The sequence below is a fragment of the Cylas formicarius genome, unplaced genomic scaffold, assembly GCF_029955315.1.
Source record: "Cylas formicarius isolate icCylForm1 unplaced genomic scaffold, icCylForm1.1 PGA_scaffold_3__17_contigs__length_32017465, whole genome shotgun sequence".
Lineage (NCBI taxonomy): Eukaryota > Metazoa > Arthropoda > Insecta > Coleoptera > Brentidae > Cylas > Cylas formicarius.
The window spans coordinates 25365865-25377559 of record NW_026844326.1 but is presented as its reverse complement, the minus strand read 5'-3'; the positions used below and the strand labels follow the sequence as shown (position 1 = coordinate 25377559).

Here is an 11695-nt window from a genome sequence, read left to right as displayed (position 1 = left end):
GGGGTATGAAGCAAGCCTTGGTTCCAGGTATAAAAAATGTGACGTATCCTTCAAACAAAAGCCCCGCGCTTTGTTGATAAGTCATCCTTGATCTGTTAGTAGACCAGCGCGTCGCTATTCGCCTTATTTTGAAGAAGTTATCGAGTTGTCGTGTCGTAATCTCCTTATCTATTTCGCTATTGCATTCGGACGAAAACGGTTTTGAAATAACCGCTTTGGGGGGCCCCGAAAACATATTAAATTAAGCCAAAAGTTCAACAAAACAAATTCAGGCCCGTACCATATTGCGACAAGCATAAATCCAATCGTCAACGAGAGCTTGAAGCCGATTCAAAATTGATACGGTTTGGGCTTAATACGGCTCTGTCCGACTAGCCGCCAGGCGATGGCCGTCGCGCGACGTCGTCAGCTGTTTTTGAACGTTAGGGTGCCGAATAAGTTGGGTTGGGTTAGATCCCTTTGGTCGTGTTTTGCTGCAAAGTTTACGAGAAACAAACCGAAATGTCGACTGATTACACGATATACAGGTCGCCGCTCAGCAGCAGATACGCCAGTCCCGAAATGCTGTACAACTTTAGCGACCAGAAGAAGTTCTCGTCGTGGAGAAAGCTTTGGGTTAACCTGGCCAAAGCGGAAAAGGTAAGCTCCAGTAATCAACTATAGGCTGATTACGCTTGTGTTCACGTTCGTTCTGTTAATTTGTTTCCCATGTGACAAGAATACGTTGGTTGACCGGCGAATGCGCCATTTATTTGAAACAACGCAAATTTTGTTATCGGAAGATTATTTATTTTTGTCGTTTATTTGCGGTAGATATATTTATTTAGAATACTTACTAACAAAATTTAGTGTTTCTCTAGAGCAAACTTCGTTAATGGGAAATAATCGGACCTGTTAAACGTAATAGTTGCAGTAATTTCGCTTTATCGGCGCATGCGCCATTTATTGAAAAACTATTAAAATTTCTCGGAGCTATAAATTATATGAAAAAGAGGTTTTCACGAAACTTATTTGCTTTAAAGATACTTGTAATTTACAGGATGTAGGCACAAAACTCAATTTTTCAAAATTCATTTATTATATTTTTTGACATCCCTACGTGACCTTCAATGCAACGTTATTTAACCACCAGGTACGACCAACGCCACTACTGAAAGATAACTCCGTTTTAATATCAGAATGAGCAATCCCAGAACCTTTACATAATTTATTCCAAAATTACAATGGCATCTCCGCTCCGCTCTCAGTACTGCCTGGAGGTGGTCGATTTTCTTGTAATCATCGACCTCCTCGCGTCCCAGTCTTCCATAAGGTCGATGTCGAAGTGAACTTGCGACCTCACCTTTGGCGGTGCGTGGGGATCTAAACCGATAAGTATATTACATCGTGAATTGTCCGCTTGAATGTGTCACTACCTCGCAAACACGTATGGGACTCTTTCCAAGGCGTATCATTATGCTGTGTGACCGAGGGGACCCCGTGCGCTCGCGCGATCGACATCCTAGGATTCAACGCCGCTGGCACCTGCCCCGACCACGGGTATGCTGCTGACATGCGTGGAATATTTTTCACGTTATGGTGGTACGCACGCGTTTCGGGCCTGTCTGCGCAGTATCTGTGGAGCCCTTTTGCTACGCTGTAGTCTGATATAAACGAGGCTTCATCAGGATGCGCGCGTTGCTGCGCGCGACTTTCAAACATCTGTTGCCCGTAACTTGGTGTCATAGACACCCTTTCCCGTGACACAGACATCGCCTGGTGGCGACTTGGAATCGTTGATATGCTTCCCGGTACCAAGTGTGGCGTCATAGAAAACCTTCCGTGACGCATAGCCATCTGCTGATGGTAGTTTGGAATCGTCGATATATTTGCAGGTGCCATGTTCATCCTTTGTTCCAAGTGTGGCGTCACAGTAAAGCCTCCATGTCTCATATTTATCTGCTGATGGTGGTTTGGATTCGTTGATATATTTTCCTGTGCCATGTTCATCCTTTGTTCCAAGTTTGACGTAATAGACATCCCATGTGACATTGCCTGATTGTGGTTTGGAATCGTTGACATGCTTCCAGGTAGTACAGGCGTTTTTTGTTCTATGTTCGCTGTCACAGAAATCCCTTCTTGTACCTTCCTTTGATCAGAGTTTTGCCATTGAGGGTCGTGTTCCATTTCTCTAGTTGTGGATATTTGGCGTTCTGGATATGGAGGGGTGTAATCGTCGGTCACATAGGTCTGGCTTTGCTCATTGTGCAACATCGAGATCCTAGAAACACATATGAGCAGCGTTATCCCAAAGACCATCAGGCCGTTTCAAGTTACTTAGGAATTCTGCTGGTTTTGATGCTGATTTTGTTGTGCGATTCACCGGGCGCCGCAGCATCCTCTATGCAGATTTCGTAGGTTTCCTCCAATGGCGAGCTAGATCATAGAATCTATACGGCCTGAACACAAATAGAGAGAGATAACCCGCTCACAGAGCAAGGGAGAAAATACGACTGTAAACATCTTTCGAATTGGTTACTAGTCTTTCGAAAGCGTTGATTCTATTGGGAAAGGGTTGGGATATAGTAATGACTTCACTGTACTTACGGACTTATTTCATGCTTGAATGCGCTGTCCGCGGCGCTATAAGTCGATGATATGTCCAGTTGTTCGCCCGTGATGCTATATAAAAAGAAAAATGATGCTGTGGGTCCTGCCGATATGTTCTGCTATGCTTACCTAGGAGGGTGTACTTTGGAGTCGCCGCTTATCATGATTTCTTTGGTTTCGCTGTCTACGTGGGCTGAAAGCAATGAAAAATGAGTATATAACGTTTTGAAACGAAGGAATAAGGAGAAATAGAATTCACTCGAGGTCACACTTTTTATTGAAAAACGCCACAACAACATCTTCAACAATTATCTTCTACACGGACGCTCAGTCTGTAATTTGAGATTCTTTTTCTTTTTGTTCAAATTGGAGGCGTATCGTCCGGTTGCGCTTTCACCTGCGCCAGTCCTATAAAACTCGTACCCAGTTCTTCCTTTGGGTGCCTCTTCTTCTATGATTATGGAATAGTGATCAGTTTCGCTACCCGAGACCTCAGCCGCTATCGCCCTCGAGCTTTGGGTCTTGCTGCAAGGGTTCCAAATCAACAATTGGATTTTATATTATTTACAAGACAACAAAGTTTTACCTTTTCTTCTTTTTTGTTGGTTGTTTAGTTTTCGTATCGTTTTTCTTTAATCGGTACCGAGTTTGTCTAGTATCGGCGGAAATGCCGTCTGAAAATGGAAAAGCCGATGTGAGAATATCGAAATTTTTTGGTCCAATTTCCTAGAAAGTGATGTTAGCACAGACGTATTTCATTCAACTTACCGCTTTAGGGAATATACCCAATGAAACCGATCCCACTACACCGTCACTTTCTAAGAATTTGGCCATTGAAAACGTCCACAGCGATTTTAATAAAACTTTCAAAACATGTCAGAGACTTATAAAAAAAAATTGGTTTATGATTCTTTTTTATGTTGGGAAACAAATAATACCGCGGATGAAAGATGATGAAGATGAAGGATGTTTTTTTTTCATTGACATTATAACCAAAGGTCCCAGTCATTGCCATGTCCAAAAACTCCTCTCCCCCACACTTGAATGTGTTTTACATTGAAAGCAGGAAATGCATCTGGTATATTTGTTTTTTTTCATCAACTAAACTAAAAATGTAATTAATAAGTAAAAACAAATTTAAAAAAAAATTAAACTTGGTTCTTTTTTCTACACTTTGATTCACTCCTACACATTTTCATGTTTCATGGCTTACTTTATGTCAGACCTTATCTTTTAGATTTAGGAATTTTAATTATATCAGAATATTCCATTAAAAGGAAAATATTTTTGCAATTGTGCTCAAGACTATAAAATTGTGATTTTGTAAACACCCTCCAAACTCAGAAGTGATTACGTTAGAAAGTACACGTACACGTAGTACAGTATACTGTCAAATTGCAGTCATAATTGGAAGTTTTAATTATTCAATTAATCCAGCAATAAGAACTTAAATTGGGCTTTGTTTCGTCCCAAAATGTAGAAAATAATATCTCTAAAACCGCCGAAGATATTTTACAAAAATGTTCAGAACGTGGGGGAAAAATGGAAAAATATACAGGTGTCCATTTACAAAATGAAAGTTGTCCCTGATTTCCGATACAAGCGGCAACACTGCGACACTGACAATGTTTTATATCGATAGAGGAGAGTCAAAAACCTATGTGACCAAATTTTTAGCAAATTGATGTCCCTTGTTTTTGCAAAATGTCTAATCTATTGCTGATTTAGGAACAGTGCAAGTCGACTTTTATGCAATATTTGAATTTAAAAATGTCTTTTTTCTTTTTTGTTATAAAATATACAAAACTAAAAATTTGCTTGTTCTCCCTATCATTTTCACTAGCGCTAGTTAATTTATATTTTTTCGTATTTCGTAAAGACTTTCGGCACATTTTTTTACTTACGAATTGAAGCAACCCCCGTCGCCTGGCATATGGCGTGGCATTTTTTTATGATGTCGTCCACGTTCCAACCCGTACCGCCATCTCGTTGGCCCTTAAAAAACTACCTAGAAAAATATCCCCGAAAATGTGCTTTCGTATACCTGACCGCGCCAGTCGTCGGCGTCTTCCGCGTAATAATCGTACTGCTCCACGTCATCTTCGTAAATCATACAGTCCTGAGCTGCCGCGCAGTTCATATCTGCACACCTGCACTCTAGCGTTGTGAACGGGCAGACTTCGTCTTCGTCGAACACGACGCAGTGCCTGCTGGTATTGCAACTCCGATCCATACATCTGGGACATTTTCGACTTCCATTTGCGCCCGTAAAATAATTATTGTACCTCCTACCTGCACTCGACTTCCGTATAAGGACACAGATCCTCGTAGTCGTCTTGCGTTTGAGTCTGCATGCTGGCGTAGGGACAGTCGGCGTACTCGAACCCACAAATTTTCTCCGTCGAGCGACACAATTGACAGGTCACTAGCAAAGGTTGCTCTCGCAAGCTACAGCCGTAACTGGATGGTGTACTTACCCTGATGGCAGAGGGTGTTGGTGTCCAAGCAAGCCGGGCAATCTGAAACACCCCTGATAGATCACCGGTACAATTTAAGAATGGGGTTACCTCCCACTCCCGTATCTGTTACAGTCTGAAGTGCGAAGCTCTTCTTCCGATACATGCTGTCCTCTGCAAGCAAGTAGCGGGTTAATTCGGATATTAAGGCGACGTATTCATACCTTCGTCCAGTCCATTTCTTCTCGCGTATGTCCGGAAACCTGAAATCCAGTATTTGCCCCATGAGTCAATTGATTTAAGCGAAAACGTAATCGTACCGGGCTGCGCTGGATTCGTTCTCTGCTGCCCAGCCTTAACCATGCTAGGTGCCGTCGAACTGCGCTTACCACCGGTCATTTTTATATTCTCGACGTCTGAAACACACTTATTTCTCAAACAGCCAACCTCGTCGAACGCAGATAGTAAAGTCTGTTCATAGATATAAGAAAGTGACTAACTGATACGAATTAAGGAAAGACCCGGGCAAGCTGTAAGAATGAAATATGGCCGAACAGGTCCGTACTTTGCTTAGAATTTAATTATTTGGGGTTTTGTTAGGAAAGATACTAAACAATATTTATTTATGTATGTATTTATGTTTATATCTGAAATAAAATTACAAATTATTTTTATTACCTACTTAAATTACTTAAAATTATTCACATAATATCACTATCGCTATCATCGCCTGTTCTAATTATTATTTGTTCTATATTATTTGCAATTGTTCTGCTTTTTCTATATGTTTAACAGAATTTGCCCAACTTTGTGGAGGAATGTTAAAAACTTCGGTTTCTATAAGTTTGAGGACATTGGAGTTAACACGGGGAAAAATATTGTTACGACGAATGGCAGATTTCAGTTGGTGCCAAACATGTTCAATGGGATTAAATATACAGTGGTAAGGTGGAAGCCTTAAAACTGCATGCCCAAGATTTTTTGCATAATTATCGCAGACGTATTCCTTTTGTAGGTTCAAGCTTTGTAGAACCTCAATTAATTGCTTTTTGGTATAATCTTCGTTAAAATAAATTGTTGCTTTTGTGTCACATGAGGAAGGGGTTTTAGTCAACTGTCTACTGTGATAATTTGCATTGTCCATTACTGACGCTATTAGGAGGAATGTTTGGAACTAGTTCGTTTTTAAACCAACTTTCAAATAAATCAGCGGTGGTGTCTTCATTGTAATCCAGAGAAGAATCTTTAATATTTTTCGCAGATAGAGAAAGTCCATTTGGAATCCAACCATCTTTGGAGCCAGCATGCAAAATAGTTATTCTTTTACCTCTTTTTGATGGCGCGTTTGTTTTACACTTATCAGTTGAGTCAACTCAACCCTTTTCCGGGGTATCATAAGTGTCGAACCAGGTTTCATCAAAGTAAATAATTGGCTTTTGTTGTTGAATTCTAAAAGATTCCATTAAAACTTGCCTTTTGTCAATTTTTTTAAATCAAAACCCATGTGTTAAATACACTTCCATAAGGTAGTTCTGCCACATTTATCACCGGTTTCATCTTTTTCAAGCCTCTTAATTAAGATATCTAATGTAGGCACGCTTTGTTCCTCGTATAACTGGTAAATTTTCACAATTTTCTATACAGTTGATGTTGAAATTTTCGTCAATGTGGCCTTTTCTTCTAAAGATGCTTGCTTGCTGGCACCACGTTCAATGAGAGTCAAATAAATATTGTTTATAACTAAGAATAGTGTTTTCTACATTTGGGCGGGAGCATCTCCTGAGATACACTAGACTCGCACATATTTTGCAAAATTCGCACACGATTCAGTACACGCTGTATTACACATGAAATAAGAATGATTACTAATAAAATTATATTAAGTAGTATACCAAACCAACGAATATTAAACACAGGTAGATATAAAATTATTTTCTATTACGGACCACGATTTTACCTGAATTTAAATTCCGAAACTTTAGGTAATACCATTGCATTGTATGTTAATGACCACCCTTGGATAATCCCATTCAAAAGCAATTGGTCACTTTCTTATATCTATGAACAGACCATACCCGGTAAGATTCCAGCGACGCACTGCCACTGTTGATAGTGGGTCCTGCCGCAGATGCTGCACAGACTTTGGAAATATTGCCGGTAAACGCAAGGTGGCGGCGTTGCCCTGCAAGGCAGGCTCGGGTAGTGCTCTAATAGAAGCGGCCGCTTACCTGGTCAGTGCGCCGCGTCGGCCATTGAAGCGTTGCTCCTCGTACGGCTTTTGCGGAATCTGTTGGCAATTGAAGCACTCGCTTTTTTGAGTTTGATAATTTTTGGACACTCCACGAATGTGGTCGTACTCACCAGTTAACGGGATGATCCATTCGAAGGAAACCTACGAGATATAACATGGGAACTTTACGAGGAATTTTGAATTTGATTGAAAGCGCCTGTCAAAAATTGACTCGTCGATTGTTGGCGCGACGACAAACAGCGAAACATCAGTCTAAAGCTATTTATTTGAAAAATAAATACATGTTTGTATTCGTTCATAAGTAGAACCGATCTTCGGACTGCAACAGAACAAACTTGATAATCTGGAATGTAACTCGCGCGTTCCGTTGGTACCTTGCTCAAAACGAAGGTGGCTTCGCTCGGATCAGTACGTCCCTCCCGTACGTAGCTCAGTGCTGAACTGGGTCGTACTACGGTAGACACGTTCCTAACCATCACTGAAAGCAACACGTTTTACGATCTAATTATCATCGATATACCCAATTAACTTTGAGGCGATTGGTACTCTTTGGTTACTTGCGATCTGGAGGGTGGTGGCTTAATCCTTTTAGACGGAGCGGTGGTGATTTTCGTCGTGACGCTGACGTTTCTTTTAGGCGAGTCTTTCTTCTAGATATTACACTGCACGATTGTTATTAAGACCATTACGCACTTACTTTGTTCGTGCAGGTATCCTCGCATTTATCTCCGCACAAGCATCTGGATCCTGGACGATCGCATTTGCAGCTTTCTGGTCGACCTCGATCGCACCATATGGCACCTAAATGGGAACAGGGTTACTATTAATACGTAGGATTTCGTCCCACCAACCTGCTGATTCATCCCCGGACCTTCCTAACTGATTTCGCCATGATCAAAAGCAAAACAAACACAATTGTCTTAAAACGTTATTATTGACATAAAATCTCGAATACATCTACAATGTCTTAATTATCGGTTACCTCTGGCCATCACTGACTTTCTTTCATCGAGCCCTTTGGTTCTTCTAGGGGTACTCCTGCCAGATTTCCCAAAAACATTGTCCTCGCAGTACTGCCTCTTGAGAAAAGGCATGTCTCCCGGAATGCCTGTCATTCTTGGCTTGATGCCTAACATTTCATCGTGAACCATTCCAGGCGAGTCAAATTTCCTAGGAACCTCGAACGGGTGAGCTTCGTAAGACGCAGCCGTCGCCACTGACTTCCTCGCCATCATCGATTTCCTTCCTTCGTCGTAAAGTATCGCCGAGCCGATCGATTTTCTGGTCCCCTCAATTATAGATTTCCTAGGCGCCTCTATGGCGGAGGCCGCAACTGATCTTCTCGGCATAGCGAGCGACTTTCTAGATGGGTCGTCGTGCGATATCACTATAGATTTCCTCGGGACGCCTTCTTCATCGGTCACGATGAGGGTCTTTCTGGCGATGCCGCTTCCGTACTCTTCTCTCGCCGGGATTTTGGGCATGTCGACTTGGGTACTGCAGGTGCAACAGGTTTCTTGACCTTCGAAGTAGGCGTTACTAGTGGTAGAAGCGACCAGACGTAGCGCTTACCTATTTCAAAAGCGGTACCGCATTCGCAGCACTCGCAAATCTCCGGCTCCGGAGGCGGCAGGTCGCATATGCATCGCTCCCCTAAAATTACATGTTTTTTTACAGGTTTGCCATGTCCCACATATCAAGTTTACCTCCGTTTTCGCCGCAAAAGCACAACGGTCTGTCCTCGTCTGAAAAATAAAAAATATATGATCGTTCGCTTACTTACTCCACGTGGTTGGTTACCTTCGGGAACTTTCTCGCCTGCAATCCAAAAATGTCGTTAGTTTTATAATACGTTTATGGAATATTTCTAAATTTACCGTAAGTGCAAGTGCAGGCTTCGGTCATTTGGTTGTGGTATACGAGTATCCAATACGGGTGCGGATATCGCTTCATTCTCATCATCAACAGGCACAGGTCTATCAGAAAAACTATAGCGGTCACTCCACCTAATATGATACCGAACAGGATCGGCAATGGAAAGCCGATAAACAACAAAACCCCCACGTATAAAGAGAACAACAAGCAACCGGCCGTACAAACCATCAACCAGCTCTGGTACGCAATGGGTCTACAATGAACTTTACTTGAACTGTTATCCCCTCGTTTTGAGCAGAATACCTTAAATTGGTCCAAGACACTAAGTCGATCAAAGTTGCACTTAAAAATACGCTAGAAATTACAATGGTCTGCAGATGAGTACCGTCGATCAACGCAGCTACCAAACACAGAAGACAGAGTACCTACAACGATTTACCCCTTATATCGGAATTTATCCCAAAAGGAAATCGCCTTACGCATTCTACTGACGTCAGGCAAGATTCCGCGCAAATCCTTCTCCAAAACTTTCGCCTTTTCCTGATTCCGTCCTCCTTTTTCCTTCTGTACTCTTCGGTGTTTTGTATCGCTATCGTTTTAGTCGTCCTCTTCATCTTCCAACTATTTTATTCTTACCTAAGATGTCAGTTTCGCATGATTCGTCAACGTCAAGGCAACAATTAAAACCCCATCCACCATCATTCACTGATTCCACCCTTCCATGTCTCAGGAATTGGGATTGGATATCGACGACCCTCAAATACGTCAGATGGAATCTCACGTGGACGATATAAACTTCAAGGAAGCCGCCGAGGAAGAGAAACTGACGAGACACGACGTCATGGCGCACGTGCATGTCTTCGCCAAGCAGTGCCCTCTGGCGGCCCCTATCATTCATCTGGGTGCGACTTCGTGCTTCGTGGGCGACAACACGGACCTCATTATTTTGAGAGACGGATTGGAAATTTTGTCGTGGCGCGTTGCCGCGGTCATCGATAATTTGGCCAAGTTTGCTGAACGGTACAAGAGTTTGCCGGCCTTGGGTTTCACCCATCTTCAGCCCGCTCAGCTGACGACCGTCGGCAAGAGAGCGACGCTGTGGCTATACGATTTTCTATTGGACGAGAGAGCGATACGTAGAGCGAGGCAGGATATCAGATTTAGGGGAGCCAAAGGCACTACCGGAACTCAGGCGTCCTTCTTGCAGCTTTTCAACGGAGACGGTGCCAAAGTCAGGGTTTTGGATAAGAGAGTTGCGGAGCTGTCAGGCTTTAGCAAGACTTACCCGGTGACGGGTCAGACTTATTCGAGGAAAGTCGACTTGGAAATAATATCCGTGCTGTCATCGTTAGGTAAGAGTATAGCTTGCCCTTGGACGTCGAGTTAACTGATCTCCGTAGGGTCTTCCATTCACAAAATGTGCTCGGATCTCAGGCTTCTGGCCAATATGAAAGAGATCGAGGAGCCGTTCGAGAAGAGCCAAATCGGCAGCTCGGCAATGCCGTACAAAAGAAACCCAATGAGGTCGGAGAGATGTTGCGCTCTGGCGAGACACATGATCGCGTTATTTTCCAACGCTGCCAACACGCACAGCGTCCAATGGTAAGTTTTTGGTGAAACTTATATGCATTTGGATTGATGTCGTTCCTAGGTTGGAGCGGACGCTGGATGATTCGGCAAACAGACGCATAACCCTCGCCGAGGCATTCTTGAGCGCGGATGCCGCCCTGCTGACCCTCACCAACATCACTCAAGGCTTGGTGGTCTACCCCAAAGTGATCGAGAGACGCATTCAGCAGGAGCTGCCGTTTATGTCAACAGAGAATATTATCATGGCGATGGTGAAGAAAGGTGGAGATAGACAGGTGTGTCACGAGAAGATCCGCGTCCTTTCTCAAGAGGCCGGGAATAGGGTCAAGATGGAGGGAAAAGATAACGACTTCCTCGAGCGTGTGAAAGCGGAACCGTATTTCGCTCCAATCGTTGGCGATCTGGAGTCGCTGTTGGAGCCCTCGACCTATATAGGCCGAGCTTCGGATCAAGTCCGTGAGTTTTTGGAGGACGAAGTTGCGCCAGTGCTCGCTTTGTACAAGGATAAGCTGGAGGTGATCAACAAGCCGGTTACGTTGAATATTTGATCTTTGTTATAGAGTCTAATATATTTTAATGAGAAATTTAAAATTGTATTAGTTTCCTTCTCTTGCAATAGTGTGTTACCATTGTCAATGATGCCAACATTGGTGCAAAACGGACTCTCACAACCTCTATTCGGGCTCACTGGGACACTAATTTACTTTTTATTATTTAGACAGCGCTTCTTGAAAGGCGACAAAAAAGAAAAATGATCAAGTTTGTGCTATGCGGAAACAGTTATGTTACCAAACTACATTTGTGAAGTTCATCAAAGTTTGAATTTTCTCTGTCTACTTATGAGTTTTACACGTTACAGGCTTATTTTGATGATTCATTGATTTAGTTATAAGGGGTGTTTTTTTCGATGTATAGAAATTTAAGTTGCAATAAA

General features: G+C 42.6%; 2 protein-coding genes across 12 annotated transcripts; one reads left to right on the top strand and one right to left on the bottom strand.

Annotated features, from left to right (window-relative positions):
• The first annotated feature begins 370 nt into the window (after positions 1 to 370).
• LOC132700145 (adenylosuccinate lyase) lies at positions 371 to 11684 on the top strand. The gene is made up of 4 exons (XM_060667290.1): positions 371 to 639; positions 9902 to 10523; positions 10572 to 10773; positions 10823 to 11684. The coding sequence occupies exons 1-4, from the start codon at positions 502 to 504 to the stop codon at positions 11307 to 11309; spliced, it is 1449 nt and encodes a 482-aa protein (XP_060523273.1). The 5' UTR covers positions 371 to 501; the 3' UTR covers positions 11310 to 11684.
• On the bottom strand, positions 724 to 9893 carry LOC132700144 (uncharacterized). Of its 11 annotated transcripts, XM_060667283.1 has the most exons (18): positions 7994 to 8007; positions 7826 to 7946; positions 7407 to 7774; positions 7274 to 7354; positions 7121 to 7227; positions 5366 to 5461; positions 5270 to 5308; positions 5157 to 5219; positions 5067 to 5108; positions 4882 to 5014; positions 4634 to 4826; positions 4494 to 4584; positions 2719 to 2782; positions 2587 to 2661; positions 2317 to 2415; positions 1416 to 2260; positions 1203 to 1362; positions 724 to 1150 (listed from the first exon to the last, which is right to left on the bottom strand). In XM_060667283.1, exons 3-17 carry the CDS (start codon positions 7451 to 7453, stop codon positions 1244 to 1246), a joined length of 2094 nt encoding a protein of 697 aa, XP_060523266.1. In that variant the 5' UTR covers positions 7454 to 7774; positions 7826 to 7946; positions 7994 to 8007; the 3' UTR covers positions 724 to 1150; positions 1203 to 1243. The 11 variants fall into 11 exon arrangements, with proteins under 11 accessions (XP_060523266.1, XP_060523261.1, XP_060523262.1 ...); XM_060667278.1 differs by having other exon boundaries at positions 7826 to 9893; XM_060667279.1 differs by adding an exon at positions 8279 to 9893 and having other exon boundaries at positions 7407 to 8097.
• Positions 11685 to 11695: the final 11 nt, after the last annotated feature.